The sequence below is a fragment of the Cynocephalus volans genome, chromosome 11 (assembly GCF_027409185.1).
Source record: "Cynocephalus volans isolate mCynVol1 chromosome 11, mCynVol1.pri, whole genome shotgun sequence".
Classification (NCBI taxonomy): domain Eukaryota; kingdom Metazoa; phylum Chordata; class Mammalia; order Dermoptera; family Cynocephalidae; genus Cynocephalus; species Cynocephalus volans.
In genome coordinates, this window is record NC_084470.1 from 20992603 (window position 1) to 21019151 (window position 26549).

Below are 26549 nucleotides of genomic sequence, written 5' to 3' on the forward strand. Positions count from 1 at the left end.
CTTTAATTTCTTCTATTTTGTTCTTCCTGTTAGTATGTTATATGCGTTCACAATCCTTATTGAGAAAAATCAAATTTAATGTAGCTAGATAAATGATAAAACTCTGGTTGGCTTGTAGCCAAAGCTACAATTCTTGTCAATTCTTTTATGTCCCTCCAAATAAATATTCTGAATTTAAAGCTGATTATTTCAGCCTCTGTGCTTTCCTTCCCTAAAATTAATAGGATACACCTTTGGTTGTTTACAATCTGTGGCCACCTCCCTTCTACCTATCTATTTTGGTCTAGTAATGATCTCTGTGTGAACTCAATGGTGACTCTGTAATGTGTATAAAAAGGAAAGAATTGGTTGGCTCTTTTCCTAAATATCATTTTTGTTCCCTTTTTTCTCTATCAATATTATATTAAACAAGATTACTTAAAAATAAGTAAAATGTTAAAAATATAATTCACTTTTCATTCATTTGATCATATACAATTAATTTTCAGAAAGTGACAAAGTTCAGAAAAGAATTAAGTTAGAAAGAATAAATATTCCTATCTGGAGAAAAGGAAGTTTTATCAAGTCATACCACACACCTCTATAAGGCCAGCTTTATTCTCATACACAGTAAAAAATGTTGGGTGATCTGTTCCTTTCAAACTATAAACAGATTTTAGCATTGTAAGTAGCAATCCTGTTTATCACTCACATTTCTTGTCTGAGTCAAGAATTCTAGTCCTTTTCCTTCAGTTCGAATTGTTTATCTGTTTAAGTTTTTCTTATGAATTTTCCTTTCTTTTCTTTAAAGAGAATCACCTTATTTTTGAAGTTGTCTTAAATTGGGGCTAATAACAACAAACCACTTAAGTGCCAACTGGTTGGTATTCACAACATACCAGGCCCAGAATTTTGTGTTTCTGACTTAATTCTCACAACAACCCGGCAAAATGGGCAGTATTATTCTCTTTACAGATGATGAAACTGAGGATCAAGGAAATTAACTTGCCCAAGTACAAAGCTAGAAACAGACCCACTAGGAAATGTCAGAACCAGGAATTAAGCCCCCTGTTATCTAACTCCAAAGCCCATGATCTTTCTACCATCCCTTCACATAAATAACCTTTGTCTAGCTGATAGCTAATAATGTCCAAGACTTGATAATTTCTCAAGAGGCACTAAGGCTATCAAACTATACTTTAGCTGCTTTGCTATGATTTAATCTTTCCCAGTGTTCATTTTATCCCTTATTTAATATTTTATCAACTTCTGTGAAGCTAGTGTTCTTCGGTAAATGAAAAATTTCTCAGGGTGACCAGTAACATTCAAATTAGGTACTCACATCAGACAAAACTCAAGATACAAGCCTATCATGCAGAATCCTTGATTAATAAATTCAATTTTCTCCTAAACAACTATCATAGCAGTAATAATGAAAACAACAACATAATCTTCTAATATCATTTACAGAATACTTAATGAGTCTGACATTTTCAACTAAAGTATTTACTGAGGAATCTTAAGTGATATTTAGGATTATCTATATAGAGAGCTGTATGGCTATGTTTGGGGAGTGACTGCTTACCTAAGAAGGAGTGTTGAATTAAACCTACCCCCTCAACTAATATGTATGTGTAGGTACAACCAAAACTGATTTATTTAACAAATGGATTTAATATCAGTTTTCCTGATAATAATCAAATAGTCTAAAAAGGAGCTAAATTAAATCATTATAAAGTCTCCTAGTTAGGGAGACAAAGGCAAAGTTAACATAATGAGAAAACAAAAAGTATCATCTCTTGTTGTTTCTGTAAACTGAGAAGATGTTAAGATAAAGTGTCCCAACCAGCTCCTCACCTTCCTTTCCAGCTCAATTTGAATAGCCAAGCAGCCTTACACACAATTGTATCTTGCTTCCTTTTGCTACTTAACATCCAAGACATGCCTTCTACAATGTCTTTTGGGGGAGAGGGGCCTTCTACAATGGCTTTGGGGGTTGGGGGGGGGGGGCTTTGAATCAAAACAGCAGTCAGAAGAAACTTGTATAGACAAAGCATCCCAGTCTTGCCATGGTTGAGCAAGAGTTAAACTTAGGTACCATTTGGCTAGTAACACTAGCATGGTAAGAGACGAAAGGGACTCACTCATTTGTGCCTTCACTGCTACCCCAAATGTTCTCATCTTGACCCTTTTTTGTGTCCCTCTTCCCTTGGACACATTCAGGCCTGTGGGTACTCTTTTTCTCAACCTTGTGAGAACCTGGGGCTAGACCTTCTTCCTTAGAACTAATGTGTTAAGAGCATGATAATCTGAAACTCAAAAGGAGAGGGAATTCATCTTTCAGTCATTTGAAATCTTATGCCATTTGCCCCACATAATTTTTTAAAAGCATAATCACCTCTAGCATGTTGCTTAAAAGTGCTTCCTCTCATTAAAAATGAGGGACTTTTGGAGAAAAGAAGGGCATTTAGGTTATGAAGAATTTATTTAAATTTTCTAGTGACTGCTTTTGACAATACTTAAAACATCACTAGGTGACTCAAACCTAAGGGACAACTGATGAGTTGACCAAAAATAAAATAAAACAAACAAACCCTACTGACTTATTCTCCCACTGCTTTTCAATTCTGAAAGATCGTCAGTTTTATTCTCTTGCTTTTGTGGATATTAAAGTAGCAAAAGCATTCTCCAAAACAAACATTTTCTTTAATGCAAAACAAGTATTCTGCAAAAAATGAAGCTAACCATGTCAGTTAAAAACTATCCAACAGACAATTCTTTAGAGTAAAATATTAAAAGTCATGAATGTCAAGTAGTCTTTCTAAAAAGAAGCCAAATAGAAGAAAAATGTTATAACCCTGCATTTTCAGCATTATAATATTTGGCAGATTAAAACATGAAAACAAACAAGACTTTTTGATAGACTCTTAAATACATACTACTTACATGACACCTTGTAGAACTTTCTGGGGATCAGGGTCAAATAGCCTGTCAACATAGTGGCGACTGCTAGCTGTTACTTCCTAGAAAGTGGGGGGAAAAATTATGACATCTGAAGCCATGCAAATCAAAAATTCATAGCATCACCTACAACATCAAATAGCTATATAGTCTAACTTAAGGTAGATGCAGTAAAATTTCTATAAAATACCTATTATTTGCCTCCTTACAATATGGGATACTTAAACAAGTGATTTTTCTCTTAGCTACCAAAATAATTCAAAACTGTGGTGTTCAGTTCAGATGTCAAGGATTAATGTTTCTCTAAGAACACCCAGTTTCAAAAATAAGAAAGTCCACAAAATGCTACAGATTTTGCAATGCCTTGAAACTGGCAGAAGAGTTTGGGAAACCAACATAATTACAAAGCACAAGATAACTTTGTTCATTTAAAAGTCAGTATCACGGGTAAAATAGTAAGTGTGCTTTGGTAAATATTAAATCCTTCTGAGAATAGCTTGTAACAAGATAAGTAGTAAGATGAGGGAGAAAGAAGACATCTAGTTCTCACTGAAAGCATAACTGAACAGTGGGACCTTTGTGGTGAGTTCTGCAAGCTTCACCAACAGAGGAACTGGGCATGTGTTAAGAAGCAAGCTAATTTTCTTCATTAACTGCTGGATGCTACACATGTATGAATAACAGATAGGAATGTTACTTCTGTTTAGTACATGCTAAAGGAGAGAAAATCTGGCTCTCAGCAGAAGAAAAGGGTAACGACTTCATGGAACAGTCTATAAGGGGTAGTTTAGGTACAGAAGGAAGACCCTTAGATTGATGCAGAGGAGCTTCACTGCTAGACATAAGTAAAAAATAATAACTAAAATAAAGGAGTTGTTATACTTTGTGTGTGAAGAAAAACAATTAAGAATTAGGGTGATTTTTAAGTCCAACGGAGCAATCCAGTCTGAACTGGATAAAGCTGGGTAGAAATAGAGAGCATATAAAGAGCAAGGGGAGAGACACTTACCTCTTTTTATTTGTATTGCGGGGTTTATTATATTACATTATTTCTTATAATACTTATGGGGGGGCAATTTTTTATATTTAGTTTCCAAAACCTAACATTATTTAAAACAAAGAACATATATTTAAAAACCAGAGTAAACGGCTTTTGTTCCCCACTCTATCTTTCTGATGTTTGCTGGAATATGCTTATACACTGCCACCCATTAGCAATAAATTATTGTAGGGAGGAAGAAATAACTTTTCCTGTTTCCTCAGAACCACAAATCAACAAAATAGTTAATTACCAAGGTATAGTGCCAGTTTAAACTTCTGAGTCACCAAAAATAACTCTGGACAACCGTGCAAACTCTAGTTTCCTGATAATTTAGTTATCCAAAATTAAAGTGTATTTTCATATTCTGAACTTGCTACCGAAATATCCTCACAGGTAACTCAAACATCTGCTTCTAGTATGCACTCCATTTTTAAAGAACAAACAGTAGAAGCAAATAAGCAAAAGCAATGAAAATTCTTGGGCTGATCAGGGTACCTGCTAACTCGATCTGTTTTCCTCAAAACAACAGAACTGCAGAGTTAGAACGACTCTTAATAATTATGTGTCCCAATTCCTTAGTTTACAAATGAAGCTTCTTATTATCTTTTAGGTAAAACTGAAAAAAAGCATTTGTGTAATATGAATAGGTAACTTTTGCCACTCCATTTGAGCACATATACTTTCCTGGTTCTCTAACACAGGAAACGCTTCTGAGCACCTCTAGCCTGCCTCCTACACAGGGATTGATCACTGATTTCCCTGCTCCCCTCTACCATCACTTCCCACACCTCTACATCTCACCTTTCAATGTGGTTATTAAAAAAAAAAAAGTACTTGGGTTTAAGATGTATATATGAAAGTACTTCAAAAAGTTTGTGGAGATGGCTGGCCAGTGAGCTCAGCTGGTTACAGTGTGGTGCTGAAACACCAAGGTCAAGTGTTCAGATCCCTATACTGGCCAGCTGCCAAAACAAAACAAAAAGTTTGTGGAGAAATGAAATTCAAAGATAATAGAAATCTTTCCATGAACTTTTGAAGTACCCTTGTAAATTTCCCCCATTAAAAGCAACTTTCTTTGCTGCTCTATGCTTGGTTCATTCAATGCAACAAGCACTAACTGAGTATCTATAGCAAGGCATGGAGGAAAGCATTAAAGATAAAAAATTTAGTAAGGCACAGTCCCAGCCCTCAAGAACTCATTCTATTGTGATTGTGTTTACATATTTGTACTCCTACCAGAATAAAAAAACAAAAGTATACACAACATAAAGGTAGCACTGAAGAGAGAGTTAATGAACTGGGAGAATCAGGGGAGGCTTCTTAGAGGGTCTGGTTTTGGAAAATGAATAAGAAAGCAGCTGAATGGACAAGAAAAGAAAGAATGAACCAGTATGACCATCACAGCCATAGGGCATGTGAAGCCAACCCATATAAATCATCAGCAAGTATACCAGTTGCTGGCACTGGAAAAAAATGAAGGGTAGAGAAGCGACCACAGAATGTTAAACACAAAAGGCTAACCAACAGCCCATAACTGGAGATTTCAGATTCTCTTTTGGTAAAAGTTTTATGTTAGGTGCCAGAGAAGGTACAAAATGACATTAAAGCAGATCCTTGCATTTAAGGAGCTTATAATCTGTGAAGTGTTACTCACGTAGACAAAAAATGGTCCTCTGAAGCAGCTGGGTAGCAAGCAAGCTAGGGCATATAGTCACTTATTCTACCTTATTTCACTCTACTTTTGCCTAACATTCATTCGTCTGTATGAGACAATTCTCATATTTCACTGCTTTCCTTTGTAGATCAGGTCACCTCTCCCCTCTCAGCCCTCTTCTCTCTTCTTTTAGAAGGCAGCCTGCACATTTAAGAGCTAGGGAGAGAAGATAATTGGTACAGTTGTTAAATGGTTGGTCAAGGAAAACATCTCTAAGAAGGTGACATTTGAACAAAGACCTGAAGAAGATTAAGGAACAAGTCATGCAGCTATCTGGGGGGAGAGCTTTTGGGGCAAAGAGAACAGCAAGTGCAAAGGCTCTGAAATGGGAAGTGTCTGCCATAATCAAAGAACAGGAGGCCATTACAGCTGGAGCAGAATGAGCCAAGGAGAAAGCAGTAGGAGAGGAGGACAGAGAACAGGGGCCAGATGGGAAAAAGCTGCATTGTCCAAGTTGAAAACCACTAGCTCTCATGGCTACTGAGCATTTGAAATGTGGCTAGAAACTAGTGTTTATTTTTTAAAACTTTAATTCATTAAAATTAAGAAACCAATACTGGATTAAATTATTAGAAACTTTAAGAATCTTTGGAATTACTTGGGTATGTGAGTCTACTTTTCAACTAAATTTTACGGAACCTAAATACGAATCAAGTATTGCCAAAAAAATTGAGTATCCAAATTGTGTCAAGCACACACCAGATTTGGAATACCCGGTATGAAAAAAGGTAAAATAATTTCATTAATAATTTCTTACACAGATTACATGCTGAAATAATAAACCTTTATAGATTAAATAACATATACTTAAATTAATCTGTTTGTGGGTTTTTTTGGTGGCTGGCTGGTACAGCCCCAGACCTTGGTGTAAGTACCATGCTCTAGCCAAGTGAAATATCAGGCCAGCCCTCATCTGTTTTCTTTTTTACTTTTGATAGCATAGCTGCTAGAAAATTTTAAATTACATATGTGGCTTGCATTATTTTTCCACTGCACAGCACTGGTATAGAGCCTTGTTGGTCACTGTAAAGACTGATTTTTCTATGGTGAGTTGGGAAGCCATGAGAGGGTTTTGGGAAAATAGAGACATGATCTGACTTATGTTTGTAAAGGATCACTCTAGTCGCAATTTTAGGAACAGACAATGGGTGGGAAAGGGGGAAGGAGCAATAAGATACAAGCATGAGACAAGGTGCCAGAAATGCTAAAATTTCAGAGATGATGGTAGCCTGGACTACAGCAAACATTGTGAAGGCAGTAAGACTCATGCAGATTCCAGATAAATGTTGAAGTCTGAAATGACTGTCAAATTGGATATGCTGTTAGACTGGAAGTGGCTTATGAGAGAAGAGAGGAGTCAAGAATAACACAAGATTTTTGCACGTAGAAAGATTATTGCCCGTTGATGAGATGAGGAAGATTACAGAAGGTGCAGGTTTGGATGGGAAGATCAAAAGTTCTGTTTTGGACATGAGAGGAGTGAGACACCTATTAGACATTCAAGTAAGGTTGTCAAGCTGGAGTGGATATGTTAAGTCTAGAGTTTAAGGAAAAGGGGCTGTGGCTGGAGATACAAATCAGGGAGCTGTCAGCATATAAATGTGATTAGTTTACTAAGGAAGTGATCATGGATAGAGCAAGGCCTGAAGACTACTCTGAGCAGTCCCACCAGCAACTAGTGTGGTGGGAAAAAATCCAGGGAGCCAAATCAGAATGTTTCAAGGAGGACATAATCAGCTATGTCAAATCCTAGCGATGCATAGCATGAGACGATGACTAAGACCTGACCACTGGATTTAGGTCATCAGTGATTTTGACAACAGTAGCATGGTGGGGCCAAAGCCTGCTTGGAGAGGGTTTAAGAGCCTATGGGGAAAGAAGAACTAGAGAAAGTACAGACAACTCTTTCATGGAGTTTCATTGTAAAAGGGGGGAATCAAGAAATAGGGTAGTAAGTGGAAGGAAAAGGGGAGTCAGAGAGATTTTTAGTTTTTAAGACGAAATAAATTAGACCATGTTTATTCACTGATGGAAATTTTTGAATAGAGAAGAAAAATTTATGCTGCTGGGAACTTCTGGAACAACGTTCATGAATAAAGTGAAGGAGAATGAGATTTACTGATCAAGTAGAGCATAGAAAATACAGTATAGAGGGAATTAATTAGGGGGATATGGTGGTGACAGCTTATGAAAGTTTCCTGTGAAAGTAATCTTCTGATTACTTCTATTTTCTGAGAGAAAAAATGGGGGAAGAAAAGTGGGTGGTTTAAAAAAGAGGAGAAGAAATAAGACACTGAATAGGCCAGGAAAATGTATCAGGACTGCCAGGGAGCTCTACAGGTCCTCTTGAGCTTGTGATCAGGGATTTAAAGTGAGACCAGTCAGCATGGCTGCATTTTACTCCAGCTATATTTACATGCACAGACGCAGTCATGAATAAGAGAGATGGATTTTTACAAGGCAAGCATGACAAAGCTAGAAGAAGGTTTCAACTGAGTTGAGGGTGTATGTAAGGGTGGGATTATAATAATGGACCTACTGAAGATCTGTGAAAAAATGATAGAATTAATAAACTGTAGGTAACAGAGAGATTGAAGGATTGTTGGCATTGGGGTTGTAAGAAGAGCAGTTTGGGAGGATAGAAGGCAGTGACCAGAATGCCCGAAACTGAGATTATGAAGGGATTTTAATCATTGGTAAGGTCAAGGTCTAGGAAATGACGGTGAGAGCAAGTACCTCAAGGCAGGATGGAGGATATAATCATTGGAGAAGGGTAGAGTTTTAGAAAACTGTTTACATAAACAATGAAATTTCCATAAATTATTACAGAAGCAGTGCTAGAAAGAGTGACTGTGAGCTAGAAGCTAAGATAGAAATAAAGGAATAATAGTCAGTCTGTAGAAGACCAGAGCTGGTGTTTTAGGAAACAGGGAAATACAGGGGTCTGAAAATACCAGTGAGGAGCAAGGAGGATCTCTACTCCCACCTTTAGGCCAAGAGCAATATGGAAAGACAAAGAGTCACCAACTGAGAAGATTGCAGGAGAAAGCTGGGAAAAGAGAGTCATCAGGTGAAAAATCCAGTTTCATTCTAAACAAAAAGATGAAGGAAATGTTTGGAGAAGAGGCTCAGGATAAGGGAAGTTCAGCAAAAGGGACAGAAGAAAGGCAAGGGATCAGGACAGAAAAACAGAGAGACAACTATGAGGGCATGAGAAATGACCCTAGAGTACTGGGCTTCTTATAGTTCATGTAAACAGAGATAAAGAGCTTAACCCTGATGCCCCCAAGGCAAAGAACAGAGTGAGGCTATGAGTAATGAGGGAGGTAAGGGTGTAGAGAATTTGGGGGCCCTTTCTCATCTTGCTAACAACGGTGTGGACGATGAGGACAGTCTGATCTGGGTACTTCTTGATCACTCCAGAAATGAGAGTCACTGTGGTCCCTCCATCCCTTCTACCCATGGAAGTAAGGTTAGGAAAGTTTCTTATGTTCTTTCCTTTCAAGATGTGGTTTCACTCTCACTTCAAAACACCAATGCCCTTTGGAATTACTTTCTGCAACTTCCAGTAGCTGGAATGAATTTGTACACATGGCGATTCCTCCATTCTCCCAACCAACAGAGTGAAGGTGCCAAGCAGCCAGCTGAATGAAGCTCAGGGTGCAGTCTGTGCCCATGAAGGAGAGCACTGCTAGCCAGGGTCAGACCTATGAACTCTGCCTTATGGCACAGGGCTTCAAACAAATGAACTAGCAAGCCCTCAATACCTGTCTCTGAACTCATTCTACATATTCAAAGCTGCAATAAAAGCCACCACAAATTAAAAACCTGTTACATTTTATGTTTAATAATGCCCCCCCCAAATTATATTATATGAATAATGTGCATGGATGCTTTCAGAAGAAAATCTGTAGACATCAAACTCATGAATTAGTTAATTCTAGAGTTGATTTCACTGTGTATGCCAAACAGGTACTGATTGTGTGTAGGGGGGCAGAGAGGGAGGGAGGGAAAGAGGGAGAGAAAGAAGCTTGAAGCAAATTTCTTCTTTCAGGAAAACAAAAAAAGCAACAGGTAATGAGTTGTATTCCACTGTGGAGAAATATTATAGGCAAATAGTTTTCCTTTTATTAGGCTGACCGTCTGTGATAGGCAGTCTCTAATATGATCCCCAATGATCCCTATCTCCTGGTATTCATGCCTTTGTGCAATCTCTCCCCTTGAGATGGACCTAGTAACTTGGTTCTAGCAAACAGAATACAGCAGAGGTGACGAATGTCACTTCAGAAATTTCAGAGTTCTCCTCCCCACCTACACCCCCCCCCCAAAAAAAACCCACCTCCCTTTCTGCCAGAAGCTAGTTGCCAGGCTGTGAGTTGTCCTATGGAGAAGCCCACATGGCATGGACCTAAATCCTGCCAACAACCACATGAGTGAACTTGGAATTGGATTCTCCACAGACCACAGCTTCTGATGACAACCTGAATACAATCTCATAAGAGACCTGGGCCCAGAGGCACCAGCTAAGACACATCGGTATTCCTGACTTACAGAAACTGTGAAATAATAAATGCTGTTTTAAGCAGCTAAGTTTTGGACCCATCTGTTACACAGCAATAGATAACTAATAGGCCTTTTAATCTATCATCTAAACCAGTATAATTTTAAGAGTGAAAGAGGGCATTATCAATAGTTATCACAAATAATACGTATAAACCAAGAGTGCTGGAGACAAATTGGGCTGTATAATCACCATACCTTTTATTCGTCTTTAGTAATAGAAAAGAAAAAAAGAAAAACTTACAGATAGCTCAGAAAACTGGTCAGAAGTCCTAAAAAGGCAAACCAGTATCAGGCTCTAATTGCTGCTATGAATAAACTACTCACAAGTAGGGTGAAATTAAAACACTGGCTTTCGGAAAAAAAAAAAATCTTCAGGAAGGGTTTTGAAGGCCAAATTGCTAAGACCCAGACATGCCATGAATAGGATTTAACTGAAAAATGGGGAGAAATAAGAGTTCAACTCAAGTTTTAGAGTGAAACTATGAGTTTATTAGACAATGAAGAATGAGTTTAAAGTTAATAAGAAAATACCAAACCCTTTATTTCATTGAAGTCTTGCCCTATGTATACTTCATTATAAATTAATGTATTTTATTTCTAACATACTCAGGCATAGTGCAGTAGAAAGAACAAACGATTTGGTATTTGAAGACTTGGGTTTAAGTCCTACTTTTACCACTTACTAGCTATGTAACTTAAAATGTTCAGATTGTTTCTTCAATTATAAAATGGCAACGTTACCATGTAGCTCAGAGTATGGCTCAAATTAGATAACACACAGGAAAACCCCTTGTAAAAGTACCCTACAAACACTGATTTCAGGAAAATTCTATTTTTACAAAAAAGATAATTGCTTTGACAAGCGCACTAATACCCCTCTCAGTAATTCATATTCATGGTTAAAGCCTAATTGTTCAGACAAAGATAGCTGTCCTCACCTGATAACAGCTTACTCTCAGACCAAGCTAAATACTTAGCGAGAAATAAACACACTTATTTAGTAGGTTATAGTTTATAAAGCATTTTCAAAACTTTTTTCTCATTTAATTCATGTGCTCTTTAGAAATTAAAATATTATAATTCCCAATGGGGAATTTTGGTCCCTTAAGAAATTAATATTTAAGCCAGTGATTGCCAATCAAAATTTAATATCTCATTTAGTCCACAAGCTACTAGGAACCTCAAGATAAAATTGTTCATAATGTTCATGATTCAGCACTGTCAGAGAAAATCCTGGTTTGGGAAGAGATGGAAGAAACACAAACACAAAAATAGAATGTTTGAACTCTGTAAAGATTCATTTTTAAACCTATTTCAGGCTGACATTCAACATGTATTTTTAACTTAGCAGGTATTATGCGAGCTGCTGAGGATAAGATGAAGTCCCTTATCTTCAAGGGGTTCATAGCACAATAAGGAAACAGACATATAAGTAAGTAAGTTACAAGTGTAACTTGTAACAGGTGATTAAGTGTAACCATACAAGTGAACACAATGTAAAAAGAAGTGGAATAAAATTAAGTGAAGGTAGGGGTGGTAATTTCTCAGCAGTGAGCATGAATAACCTGAAAGACTATATTAATTTTGTAGTTGAAAAAGGCTCCAGGTCGAGCGTACAACATATGTAAGGGAGTTCTGAAGCAATAAGGTGTGTTCAAGAAATAAAATGCAATTTAGTATTATGATGATATAGTATACAGCTGGGAATACAAAAAACTGTGTCTGTACTGAACATTCTTTAATTCAGTCAATGAATACTTAAAAAACTATGAAGGCACTGTTCTAAGCAATGAACAAAGACCCCTCCCACCCCACTACATACACACACAAAGCCCACCTTTGCAGAGCTTACATTTCAGCAAGAGGGAAAAGATAAAAAGCAACAAACACAATAAATAAGTGACATAGTATATACGAGGGTTATATACACAGTATGGGGGAAATGTTTAATAGCACATTCTGTTTCCAAGTCCTGATTCTATAACTACACTGTCTCAAGCTGCGCGGAGGGGAAATTGGGGGAGAGAAAGAAAAAGGCATATGAAGACACATCACTCAGAAAGCCCCATGTTCTCAGCAGTTCTAAAAAGGAAATAGTACTACTCCCTAGGATACATTTTGTAAATATGCAGAGTTGATTTTGGCTGTCACAATGACAGGTGCTACTGATATCTAGCAGGCAAGGACTAAAGATGCTAGATGTACTGGGACAATAGGCCCACATCCCACAATTTTTCACTATCTAGTCATGTAGGCAAAAAACCCATTTATAATTATCTGAGCCTAGAATCTAGCTCCATTCATATAAACACAAAATATGTTCTGTACCATTTTAACGGACAGTCAATTTTCCAATAATGCAAATCCCATATGAATAAAGAAAAGGTTACATTTTGTCTGGGTAGGAACTTTACCAAAAGTCCACTTCAGAAAGTCACATTTAAAAATGCCATTTACTGTACTTAACCATTGCAACATACTTTTATCAATATGTAGTAGCGGTCACATTCACAGCCAAACTATGTACACGTGCAAACATCACTACTTTATTACTTCTTTCTGATGTGGTAATACCTGAGTATTTATGCATTTAAAAGAAATTATAAATTAGTTTCCTGTCTTTCTCCCTTATTATAGCTGTGGCACTATGTCAACTTTTAAAAAGTTACATGTGGGGCCGGCCCGTGGCTCACTCGGGAGAGTGCGGTGCTGATAACACCAAGGCCCCGGGTTCGGATCCCATATATGGATGGCCGGTTCGCTCACTGGCTGAGAGTGGTGCTGACAACACCAAGTCAAGGGTTAAGATCCCCTTACCGGTCATCTTTTAAAAAAATAAATAAATTAAAAAAATAAATAAATAAAAAGTTACATGTGAGGATAGTTAATTTATCTACGAACGTCATTTCAGGATAGCCAAAGAGGTGCTACAAAACACCTATTATAAGTGGGTGTGAGTCTGATATGTTTGGGAACCATTAACTGAAACAGCTCTTAATGTTCAAGTCAATTGGGAGCCCCAGAACTTCTTTCCTATTCCCCAAACAACGTGAAACCAAAATTTGACTTTCTGATGCCGCCAAAACCCTCAGTCCAAAAAATACTTCCTTTTGTCCCTGTGACAATTTTCTGAAATGCCAAATAAGTGCATTGTTCAGGTCAGTGAAAAATTTACAATCATGCATTTTAAAGCCCAGGGACATGTAATGTGCTTGTACTTGTCCCTAGAGAGATTAGGTCTACCACAATCCAGAATAACAGAAGCCAATATCTGTAGGTTCTGCATCATGGATTCAACCAACCGCAGATCTAAAATATTCAGAAAAAGACAAAACAAAACTGTGTCTATATGGAACATGTACAGACCTTTTTTTTTTTTCTTGTTATTATTCCTAAACAATACGGTATAATAACTACTTAGTGTTTATACTGTATTAGGTATTATAAGTAATGATTTAAAGTATACAGAGGATATGCATAGGTTATATGCAAATACAATGCCATTTTATATCAGGGACTTGAGCATCCACAGATTTTGGTATCCATGGGAGGTCCTGGAACCAATCCTTCATGGATACCGAGGGATAAATGTACTTTGACAGCAGCATTTTACTAAACTGTGCCTTAGTTTCAAATCACATACCTCCACCTTTGTTCTGCTCGTGTTCTCATGAGATACTGAAAGACACAAAACCTTAAATATTGCCTCACTATTGCTTGAAAAGTTCTGATGATGTATAGTATTTCTCTGCCAGAGAGTTAATTTCACTATTAGACAAAACTAACTGCTAGAAAATTATTTTCTAATTAAAAAAAAAAAAAAAAAAGCCTTCTCTGGAACAATACAAAAAAGGACAAGACCATCAACAAAGATGAACCTTTTACTCGCAGACAGCTGTATCATGCCCTTCTATGTATTCCAGAATTCCCACTTGCCTCCAAAGGGGGGGGGGGGTGGTGGTGGAGAAAATGCCAAAGTACTATTTAAACCCCAAGACTTTGGTGTAGATTTTATTTTTGTTCAGTTTTGCTCTTTGTATTTTAGTAAATTTCTGGCTTCATTAGGATTCCATCAGATTTAAAACAATTCCTTTTAGAACCCTCATAGCTATTTTTGTTCTTAAATTTTTTCTATTGGATTCATTCTCTGGTATTTCTAGAGTTTCGCAGCATCGTTCCTCCCCAGATTAATCAAAGCCCTGCTTTTCTGTGGCCTTTAGCAACTTTGGAAAGCTTCTAAAATCACTTCAAATACTAAAAACCAGACTTTACATATTCAGAGAACTTATTAAAAATAAATGGTCAGTTAATCAGTTAATCAGTGCTCACAAAATTTGAAAATAAAATTCTAAAATATAAGGCTTGCACACAATTTTGTTTTAAAAAGTAGGAGTCTGGAGATCTGACTCTGATACTTTATATAATAGCACATGACAGTGGGCAAGTCAGTCTCTCCAGTTTTCAGTTTTTTCCAATAAAAAATGACAATGAGGAACTAAAGATTATCTGCAAGTTTCTTCCAGGCAAGATTCTATAATTTTAGACTCACACAAAGGTTTTTTTCCCCCCTCTTTCATTACAGAAAAGCCAGAAGATATATCAAAAGGCATATGAAGAGCAGCCTTTCCTTTTTCTGTAGTGAGTTTCTAATACAATAACATATTCTTATTGCCCTTATATACTATTAACGATTGCTATAAACATTCTTGGGTTGTCACAAAAACTGAAAGCAATTTAGCATTCATGCCTTTAAATGAGTACTATGTTTATCCGTTTTAGGTATAGTGCAATCACTAAAAGCTATCTGGGTCTGGATGATCTTTAAGTTTTCTTCTCACTATTAAACTCTATTCATTTACTCTCCAATGTAGATGAGAATGCTTGAACTGATGGCTAAGAAGAGATCCCTCTAGATAGAGTAAATGAGCTAAGGACCTATAGGGGCAAAATAACCTAATCTGGAAGTCCAAGGGAGCAAGAACCACCTCTGGGGAGTACGTACAGAGTGACAAGGGTTGTGAGGAGTTTTAAAAAGACAGATATTCTCTGGGTTGGTTGAGGTTCATTTAGATGCCTCACATGATGATAAGTTGGCCCAAGAAATCCACTAAGGATGCATTTAAATACCTACTTCTCAATCCTGACAAAACAATAGAGCGAGGCTCTTCAGACATGGGCATGGTGTTGTGCTGGACCATATGAATAGATTAAATTATTATTCAAGATTGCAATCACGTAATGACCTAGAGATCCTGGGTAGCATCTTTCATGGTACACTTCAAAAGTAGTATTGTCCAGAGAGGCCAGCTGCCTCCTGATAAAAAGGGCCTTATTTGCTTTAGATTCTTCAAGGCAGTAATACCCTTGCCTTGGAGCTATCCATGGTGCTTGACTCAGACTCAGCCCATCACTTCCAGCAGCTGGTGTATTAACTTTCCTATTACAGTCCTGCTTAGGATTTGTCTGACCTGTCATCCACATTGTGGCCTGTGGCAACCGTAAGAAATCATGGGACACTTCTGATCTCTGTCTATTCCACTTTGCCTATGCCCAGACCCACAACCGCCTTACTTTGTACTAGTTTGGATCTCCAGCTAACTTAGCTCTGCATCCCAGGTCTGCTACACATCTGCTATACAAAGCCCCTTCTGTGGACATAGTACATCTTATAGGAGGATCACTGGCATACTCTGGGCAAAAAATTATAGCTCTTCAGAATCAAGTCCCACACATGGTAACTTAACGAGTTTTAAAACCTTATTGTTACAATTCTTATCATTCCAAAATGATTTAAAACGACCTTTAAATTTTGCTATGTATGTTTTTGTGACTGACATTGGGGCAAGTAAAGGAGTTAACTCAGGACTGATGTATGGGTTTCAGGGACTCCACGAACCCCTTAAAATTACATGACTCTTTAGGCACACACATTTTTTTCTGGGGAAGAGGGCATTGAGATTCTTATCCTTGAAAGGTTAAGAATCACTAATCAATATGTTGTTGATTCCCAAACAATGATCAACACCCTGGATTTAACCTTTATATCCAACTACCTATTAGACACCTCTAAGTGGGTGTCTGGAAAACACTTCAAAACTGGCATGTCCAAAATGAATCTCATTTTTCTTCCTTACTCCCCTAACATATTCCTCTCCTAATCCTCACCATCTCAGTAGATGATACCACCTGGCTGAAACGGTAAAAATCCTGTGAATCATGCTTGATCATGATTATGATCAGGACTCTCCTTTTTCTTGGTTCCCTTATCCCATCAACCACCACTCAGTTTTTTGAAAGCCTAATAAATTCTTTAAAACATCCCTGAGGCAAAAGAAACATGTGTTCTATAATCATTTTCCAGAAGGTAACAGGAATTTTGTTTTGTCACATAATACCATATCTTTACCCAGAAGTCAACATGACAGATGGTACTGCAAAACAACTGCCAAGTCAGAAATAAAAAAGATACAAGTCAGAATCACTGAAATTACTGGCCCCTGGCACTAAATATTTTTAAATTTAATGAGCATAAGAGGCAACAGGAAGGCTAGATCTCCAAATGAAATCTGAAGACACCACATGAAGGTGTTTCTGATGCTTGATAGACTTTCTGGGCACTCATCTGAATTCAGGTAGCAATCTTTCCTTAAAGACACAGCAAGATGTCTAGAAATACAAAATAAGCATCTCCAATTTTTCATGTGTTGCCAGTAAAGATTAGGATGTTTATATTGATTAGTTTCTTTTAGGACCACGTCCTGACGTACCTTGTGCTTACTGGTGCTTTGTAAATTAATGGCAAACTTTATTTATTTTTCCTTTATTATTATGATTATGATTATGATTTTGCAGCTGAATTGATGGCGAACTTAAAAATGGCTGAACAGATTTTATGCTGCATTTATTACAAAAAACCAAGAGAGGCCAAATTTATGTTTATAGGACAGTTAAGTTTAATTTCACAGAATTTTTTTTTTCTAATTACTGTCAGTTGTCCATATAAGAGAGCAAATCAACATGCAGCAATAGAACAAAACACAACAAAATCAAGGAACATCCGGAGCTGGAATTCCCTATATAGTCCTAACAGGTGCTTGTCAAATAAGGCATAATGGCACTAGGGAAAGATTGTAAAGAAGGCAATTAATATCAACAACTGCCTTAGCTGTCTATACCAGTCTACAATGTGATTCAAAGGCATTCTATTACCTTGTCTCTCTCAAACCATTACAAAGTGGCCAAAGTAAAATGCAATCAATCATATATTTTCATTTTGATTAAGTCCAATTTATCAATTTTTAAACATGTCATGCTTCTGGTGTTACATCTAAAAATTCTTTACCAAGCCCATGGTTCCACAGATTTTCTCTTGTTTTATTCTAAAAGTTTTACTTTATGTTTTATAATAAAATCTATGACCCATTTTGACTTACTTTTTGTATAAGGTTGAGACGAAGGTTCATTTTTTAACCTAAAGTTAAGAGAATGAAAAGACAAGCTACAGACTGGGAATATTTGCAAACACTGATCTGACAAAGAACTCATATCTAAAACATATAAAGAGCTTTCAAAACTCAACAGTCAAAAAGCAGTCTAACTAGAAACTAGGCAAAAGGATATGAAGAAATATTTCACCACAGAGAATATATGGATGGCAAATAAGCAATGAAAAGATTTTCAACAGTACTAACCATTAGGGAAATGCAAGTTAACAACATTATAATGAGATATTACTACACACCTATGAGAACAGCTAAAATAAAAAGTAGTAACAATACCAAATTCTAGTGAGGACGCAGAGAAACTGGATCTCCCATACATTACTGGTATAGGAATGTAAAATGGTACAGCTACTCTGGAAAAGTTTGTCAGTTTCTTTTAAAACTAAATATACATTTATCCTATGACCCAGTGATTGCACTTCTGGGCAAGTATCTCAGAGATACTTGTATGAAAAGTTAGTTCCACACAAACACCTGTACATGGTTGTTCAAGCAGATTATAATAGCCCCAAACTGGAAACAACTAAAATGTCCAACAGGTAAATAGTTAAACTGTGGTACATCTATATCACAGAATACTACTTAGCAATAAAAAGGAACAAACTACTGATACATGCAACAACTTGGCTGGATCTCAAAAGCATTATGCTGAGTGACAAAAGCCAATCTCAAAACGTCACATACTATAAGATTCCATTTATGTAATACTATAGAAAATGACAAAATTACAGAGATGGAGAATAGATTAGTGGTTGTCAGGGCTTAGGGATAGTGACGGTGAAGAAGAAGAGTATGTAGGTGTGATTATAAAGAGGTAGCATGAGGGAGAACTTTGTGATGACAGAATAGTTCTGTATCTTGACTGTGGTGGTAGTTACACGAATACACACATGTAATAAAATGATACGGAAACATACACAGACTTATACCAATATCAGTATCCCTATAATTATGGGGGCTAGTAAGTTAGCTTAGTTGGTTAGAGCCCAGCCTTATAACACCAAGGTCACGCGCGGGTTTGGATTCCAGTACAATCAGCCACAAAAAAACAAAAACAAACGAACAAAAACCCAAATCACTGTAATTATGTAAGATGTAACATACTTATACCAATATCAGTATCACCATAATTATGTAAGATGTAACCAATGGGGGAAACTAGGTGAAGTATACACAGGGACCTCTCTGTACTATCCTTGTAACTTTTTAACTTACTGTGAATCTATAATTATTTTAAAATAAAAAGTTTTAAAAATGTGATTAATGTAAAATAACTCAAATGTTTGGAAAACATGGTAGGAATTTATGAATTTGCTGAAAAAGGTTAGGTTGTAATGCTAAATGCAAACCAAAGACAGGTCAAGATACAATCTAGAAAGAGAGCTGAAGAGTATGTCCAACTCCTCAAAATAGATTTTTCAATTAAACACTTATTGAATAGCTAGTACTTGCAAGACACAGTGTTACAAATAATAGTGGGATTAAAAAGAAAAAAAGGGGTTTGATCCCTGTATCATCCAGCCACCAAACAAAAAAAATATGAAAAGGTCAAGCACTTACTTCTGAATTAATTTACCGTCTAAGAAGATAAGATAGAATAATTATTAAAAGTCCCAGAGCCTCTGCCAAAGCAGTTCCCTTTGCCTGGAATGCTCTTCTCCTGTCACTTTTTCTAGTTAATTCTTACTTATCCTTGAACTCTCAGCTCAGTGTCATTTCTTCTGGTCTACATAGCTCACCACTGTATTCCCAAACCCAGTGCCAAGCTTGGCAAATGACAGAAGCTCAAAATGTACGTATGGAATAAATCCATACAAAGCTATAATTCACACATGCAAATGAACAGACAGACAGTAAGAGTTACTGGGGTTTGAAAGGACCCAATATCACTTCAGCCTGAGAAAGCCTGTTTATATGGATAGAAGGTTCATGCAGAGGATAAAGAATCTTAAATGCAAGGCAGAGTATAAACTTAAGCCTTTCAGCAAAAGGAACCCACTAAAGAGGAGTGGCTGTCTAAAGTGTTCTTTAGGAAAAGTAATGTGGAAATGCACTTGAACTGGAAGGGTAAGACACAAGAGGCAGTAAAAATAATTAAAAGGACACTGTAGTATTGCAGGTACAAAACAATAAGGTTCTGAATGAGGGTGGCCATGGAAACAGAAAGATGTGAGAAACACTAACAGTAAAGAAGCAACAGTATCTTAGCAACTGATTAGATATAGGGGAGTGAAAGGGAGAAGAATCGAAGATGATTCAGGAGCTTTAATGGTGAGTGATCAGTGAAAGATAGTACCATTAACAGAAATTGGAACATCATGACTAAGTCCTCTTAGGAGAAGGAATGTGCTTTGTTGAAAGTGATGGGTGACATCACACAACTTAAGATATGAGACTAGATACAGAAGAAAAGTCAGGGCTGGCAATGTAGATGTGTGAAAGGATCAGTTAAGGTTAGGAGAGTGAATGACATCTCTCAGAGAGAAGGTATAAAGGATCATCACACATTGTACACAAGTACTGACAGTCATCTCTGCACCACACAAATATGTGTAATTATGTTTCAATTAAAAAAAAAAGGTATAAAGGGCCTTAGATGGAAATCTTTTAAAACAATTTGATTTCCCTCTTGCTCAAATTATGTTTATCAAGCTATAGAGTTATACAGACTATGAGCTCCTTGAGAGCATTTCTGATCTCACCCTTGCATTCCCTAAAATACACAATACATAACTGGCTCTGCACATAACTGGCACACAGTAAGTAATAAGTAGCTGATGAAAGAAATCAACCGTTCAAGATAATTTCTAATATTTCTCATACAACTGCACCCTGTATTCCAAAAAGTGGTGCCCTGGGTAGTACGTTGAAAGGTACAGCTTTCACTTTAAATTAGTAAAATCAGTGAGTTTAGATATTTTAAGTCATGTATCCAAAGCTCTGTTTTCCCAAGGCTCTAGGACTGATGAATTGACAGACCAGACTTTGGGTCTGTGAAAACCTTTAAAAAAATAAGTTCCCAATGAGACTATGGCTGAAGTAAATCCTAACTAGAAGGAGAAAATACTCTTCAAGAAGTTTTTGAATAAAATAAGCAGGAAACATTATTTACTGAGGAAGTGAAATAAAGGAGAGCTTTCAATCGTATGCACTATAGAAGTTGACTATGTACAAAAAATAAAGAAGCTAGAGGTGAACCGAAGGGTACCTGAAATCTAAGTGACATAATTAACGGAGAACTGAAAACAATCCAATACTTTTTAATGAGTGAAAAATCATTCGCCAGCTGTCCCATAAAACATTTCTGCACATTACAGTCAGAGGTGGAGTAATGGACTAAACTGATTTAACTCAAGTGACCAGTATTTTTAAAGAGCAACTAAGAAAATAAGAAAAAGGGCTGCTAAAATGGATCAGAAAACAAATTTGTTGACAGCCTCCCCAAACTAAATTATTTTTGTATTATCAACTTAAGCTTTTTTAAAGCGGCAGTCTGCCACATGGCTCTAACCCTGACTCATAAGGAAATGTCTTAAGTGCTTTCAGATAGTTGCGTCTGTAGGAGAAAAGAAACCCGTTGAAGTTATAAGATTCTAGTAGCCCGACAAATCATCTATAATCCAACTACCCTCTTACTATCAGACTAGCTTCCACAAGTCTAAAAGATGGTCAGTCAGTCTGCCTGCTGGTTTACAACATAGCAGATGAACCACTGGGTACACTGACCACTCTCAGAATCAGAGAGCTCGAATTTGCTGCAAAATCCTACGAAGTTATCTCCCAGTAACTTTCACTACTGGTCCTTTCAAGAGCAACACAGTGAAAGGTGAAAGTCGAAAGTCATCGTCGTTTAAAAAAAAACTTTAAAAAAACTGAGGTACTACTTCCTGGCATTCAATACGTTCCCTTCTTTCAATAATGGGCAAATCTGACTTCTTTTTTCTTCTTCTTCTTCTTCTTCAATGTTTGACTTCCCTTGAAGGAAAAAAAGGAATACCAGGCACAGGGAACATGTAATTCCTTCAGACTCAGAGCCGCGACCTCCTGAGCAGAGCGGAGAAAAGCAGCTTACAAACCCACATATACTAGGAAGAGTTGCAGCTGATATGAAATCTCCAGTGCCAAGAGGCAAGCAGCTCCAGCCGGTGCCCAGGTGCTGGGACGCGATAGAAACCACACAGATCTGGCCCGGCAGCTCTGAGGCCGTGGGGGCCAAGGAACCTGCACCGCTTCTTGCCAAAGCCCCGGGGAGCTCGTTCCCAGGCCGGCGGCAAGCCCGGCGCCTCACAGGGCGGAGGGTTTGGCGCCGGGGAAACGGCATCGCTAAGAGAAGGGCTCAGGGAAACGCTTGGCAAAGCCCAAGCCGCGCCGCCGGGCCAGCTGCCTGTACGCCCGACCAGCCCGCCTGCCAGACGCCATCCTGGGAACCCGCACCAGTGGGAGCAGCCGGAGTCGGAGACGTCTCTAGCTCGGCCGGGGTCCCGTCTCTCCCGGCCGTCCACCCTCCCTCACGCCCCGGCCCTACACTGAGCCGGAGGCCACCTCAGGGGGTGTTGCCCAGGAAGCACCCGTGCCGAAGGGAATGCTGCAGGCCGGCCGGTGCTCCCGGGCGGGCGGCTGGCCGCGGCGGGTCACTCACCGAGAGGACGCTCATGCGGATTGGGGTCTCCAACAGGCACGCCATCTTGAGCCTTCCCACCCGGCTACTGCCGGCGCCGGCGCGGGGGCCGGCACTTTCGACAGCCAACTACTGGGCCAACGGCAGGCACCTCTGCAGAAAGTCAGCCAGGTAGACGAGGACGGACCACGCTCTGGACTCAGCTTAAGTACGGGAAGGGCGCGCAGAAGGGAGAGCAAGAGGGCACCGCACCAGGGGCCTCCTTACGAATCGGTCTTTCAGAAACAACAGCTACTCTCAGCCTGGGTTAGAGGTGGGAGCGGGCAGCGGCTTCCGCATGCGCAAAGAAGGTCCGTCGGCCCCACCTGCAGCTCGAGGTGGGCGGAGCCTCGGGGGCGGAGTCTCTGCTCTGGCGCAACAAGCTCTAGAGACAGATACATTGTAGTTTATGGCTCTGTGTGTTCATATTCCGGAAAACTAGAACGTGGAGCCACATACATACTTTGAAGTTCACTTGCAATATCTCACTCTTTGCACCAAACTCCTAGCGTTGTTATCTCCATTTTATAGGTGGAGAAACTGTGATCTCAGAACCAGGTCTTCTGTCACCAATGAGAATGATTGTTTCACGATCCAACGCTGAAGTGTGACCTCCTTTAGCGTGTGTGCCCGACCCATTTATTCTGGAGTAGTGTTAAGAATAGATAGAACGCCTGGGTTTAATCCATGTTACTTCGCTTATGAGCTGCATTACCTCCAGCAATTACTTAATCTTATGTTTCGGTTTCCCAGTCTGTAAAATAAGGGTTAATGAGAATAGAGGAGTCAATAAATATAAAGCGCTTCTGAGTCAAATGGGAAAAAATGGGGGCAAATAGCTGAATATTTCACACTAAAATACTCTCCTAACTAAAGCCAAATGAAAGTACATTCCTATTTTCTGATTGAGTTCTCCTACTCCATTGAGTGTATGTACCTACGGTACTGCCCTTGACTTGGACAGGTTTCACTTTCGAGCTTGCTGCTCATAACCAGTAAAGTTTTCACAGGATGGTTGCAATGAGCCTGTTACATTAGTTGTCTTTCTTCCATTTCTGTAGCCACTACCTAATTCAGGCTCTTATTACCTCTCCTCTGGACTAGAGCAATATAGGCTTCCAACTGGTTTTGTAGCTGACAGCATCTCCTTCACTTTGCTCCTCACTGCTTTCCTATCTTCCTCCTGGACTTGGTTTCTAAATTTGTTGTAGCACTTATCACCCTTGTTTATGGGTCTGTGTTCCTTAACAAACTTGAGTTCCTGGAAGGCATGAATTTTATTTTAGATATTCCTTCTGCTAGAACACTGTTTCCCAAACTTCAGTAGTCTGCATACCATCTGCATGATCTTTGCCAATTTGCATGCACCCAGGTATTATTATTCTTTCAATATATTTTTTCTTTTTTCTTTTTTTTCCGATATAAAGATGACCAGTAAGGGGATCTTAACCCTTGGCTTGGTGTTGTCAGCACCACGCTCAGCCAGTGAGCGAACCGGCCATCCCTATATGGGATCCGAACCCGTGGCCTTGGTGTTATTAGCACTGCACTCTCCCAAGTGAGCCATGGGTCAGTCCTTTTCAATATTTTTCTTAAAAGCTAATTTCAACTCATTAAAAAAATTCAGCCTCATCCTAAACCATAATATTCTGTGAAATCAAGTTTGTCCTGCTCCTTGTTTTTATTCTCATACACATAACATACATAACTACAAAAAAGTTTGTGTCCATCCATGGGCTAACTAAAATCATGTCATGTACTATATAGCACAACAGAGCGGAGTATAACTCTTACACATAGCATACAAAGATATCAACTGAATTTTCAGTTGACATTTGTATGCTATAGAGTCATTCTGCCTGTATTTATTTGATCCACATTCTATCCATCAGCTCAAGCAATACAGGAAGCCCCTCCCCCAAGCAGATGGAGTAGGTGACTTCTCCATGTCTTCACATTCTTGCCCCTAGCATAGCGTCTCCAATGATACGTTGTAATTGTACGGTTGCTTTTGTGGGTTGGTTGGTTGGTAATTGTTTACTTGTTTGTCTCCTCATTATACACTTCAGGGCAGGCACTGTAAACTTTATCTCATAGGTATTTTAACTCAGTGCCTAGCACAGTCACTTAGTAAATATTTGTTGAGTGGATATTTTGGCTTAGTTTGAGCCTGGGACAAAGATTTGGGTGCAGGTACTTTATTTGGGAAGTGCTCCCAGGGAAGAGAATCGATGGGTCAGGAAGAATGAGAAAAGAAAGAAGAAAAAGGTCAATGTAAGGGCCCATTATTGAAGCCACTCCTTAATCCTTGAGCACCTCTGAGAAACGTACCGAATGCCTCCCTGGATTGTGTATCACGAGGCCAGAGCATTTTGTTCACCACTCCCATCCTGTACTGGTTGAGGGTTTCCCCAGGTTTGTTAACTCCCTGCCCTCCTGGGTTGTACTCGTATTTGTGCACAGAGCAGAGAGGGCTTCCTTAACCTGATGTAGAAAAGCAAAGTCTACAGGTTTGCTCTTGTGGTGGGATACAGACAGCATAAATCTGAGCTTGCATAGAACTGTCCCTACAGCTGTGGCTGATATCAGGGAGGCAGAGGAGCTAGGGAATGTTACTTGAGGCGTCCATTACCTCTGCTATCCACGCTTTCCTGCTTTATTTCCAGAAGACTGACATAGCCATTTTACAGGAAGGAAGCATTGAATAGCAAACCCTTAAGCTTGGGGAGCAGGAATCTTGCTTCTAGTTCAACCTTTTGTTGCTAGATAACTTTAGGTGTACTCTTTGAATCTAAGTAATGAATAGAATTTGGGGGGTAAGAAATTTTGATTCTGCCTCCATGTAACAACAACAGAACAGTTCAATTTGGCACCATGATAAGAGAGGAAAATATCCACATTAACTTCCCTGCAAACAGAAATGACACTTCTCCCTGTCCCCCCATGCCTCTTAAAGTACTATTAATTTACAATGACAACGAAGTGTGATTTTAATGAAGAAAAAATAGAAATGTAAAGCCAGAAGTAAATAGCCAAAAAGAAATCTGGGAACTATTTATAAATATGTAGAAATGCCCAGGATGAGAAACAAAGCCATATTTTTTTTACAGTAGAAACATACCTATGCAAAAATAGGAAAGCTTAAAGCATAGAAAGATAGTAAATCTTTCACCTCTGAAAACTGAATGGTCCCAAAAGGAATTTAGAAGAAACTCTTAGAAGATTTAGAAACAGAGGAGATACTTTAAATAAATAAGAAAGAAAAAATGGACTAGTGATATAGAGGAGATACAGTGCAGTTAAACAGACACTAACTGCAGGTTTACTTGTGCATACACTGAACTAGGGCTTCAAAGAAATAAAGACATGGTTACTGACCTCAGCAGACAGGAATAGAAGTGAGACTATGAAAAGTTCAATAATTTCCTTGAGGTTGCTGGGAAGTACAAGTCTAAATTAACTTGGATACAGGTTTCTCTGGTTCCAAAGTCCTTTCCAGAGCTTCCACAGCTGTCTGGGACCTGATAGGACTCGCCCAGATGGAGGTACTGAGCACTCACCAAAGCAACCAGCCAGATAAGGAAAATAATGAAAAATAATACATCAGTAATTCATCAGATGCTTGGAGTTTATAAAATATGTATATGTATAAAGAAGAAATAGTGAGATATTTAAGAAGTCTTTTATTAGAAACCACAATAAAGAAAAAAGAAAGAAAGAAAGAAAGAAAGAAAATGATCTTTTTAAAACTGAATTACTGCTATGGTAGAATTCCAACTTACAAATTTCTATGGTTTGAATATTCATCCCCTCCAAACTCATATTGGAACTTAATCCTCAATATGGTATTTGAAAAGTGATGCCTTTAAGAGGTGATTACATCATAAAGACTGTGAATAGATTAATCCATTCATGGATAAATGAGTTAATGGTTTAATGCGTTAGGAAATAGACTGGGGTCTTCATAAAGAGAGGAAAAAAGCATGTGGAAATGAGTTCTTGCTCAATCCTTGCTATGTGATACTCTGTGTCATCATGGGACTCTTTAGAGAGTCCCCACCAAGAAGAAAGCTCTCACCTGTTGCGCTGCCTGGACCTTGGACTTCCTAGCCTCCCAGACTGTAAGAAATA

At 38.4% G+C, this 26549-nt stretch overlaps 1 protein-coding gene across 3 annotated transcripts in view; it reads right to left on the reverse strand.

Annotated features, from left to right (window-relative positions):
* The window catches only part of ARMC8 (armadillo repeat containing 8), a 99503-nt gene extending 76841 nt beyond the window's left edge, over nt 1-22662 (reverse strand). The window contains exons 1-2 of one of the 3 annotated variants that reach the window (XM_063114268.1): nt 22401-22662; nt 2926-3002 (exon numbers count right to left, since the gene is read on the reverse strand). In XM_063114268.1, the coding sequence (XP_062970338.1) occupies nt 2926-3002; nt 22401-22445 (122 nt within the window). In that variant the 5' untranslated portion in view covers nt 22446-22662. The remainder of the gene's footprint in view (nt 1-2925; nt 3003-22400) is intronic. The other 2 variants (XM_063114269.1, XM_063114270.1) reach the window with 2 other exon arrangements.
* Nucleotides 22663-26549: the final 3887 nt, after the last annotated feature.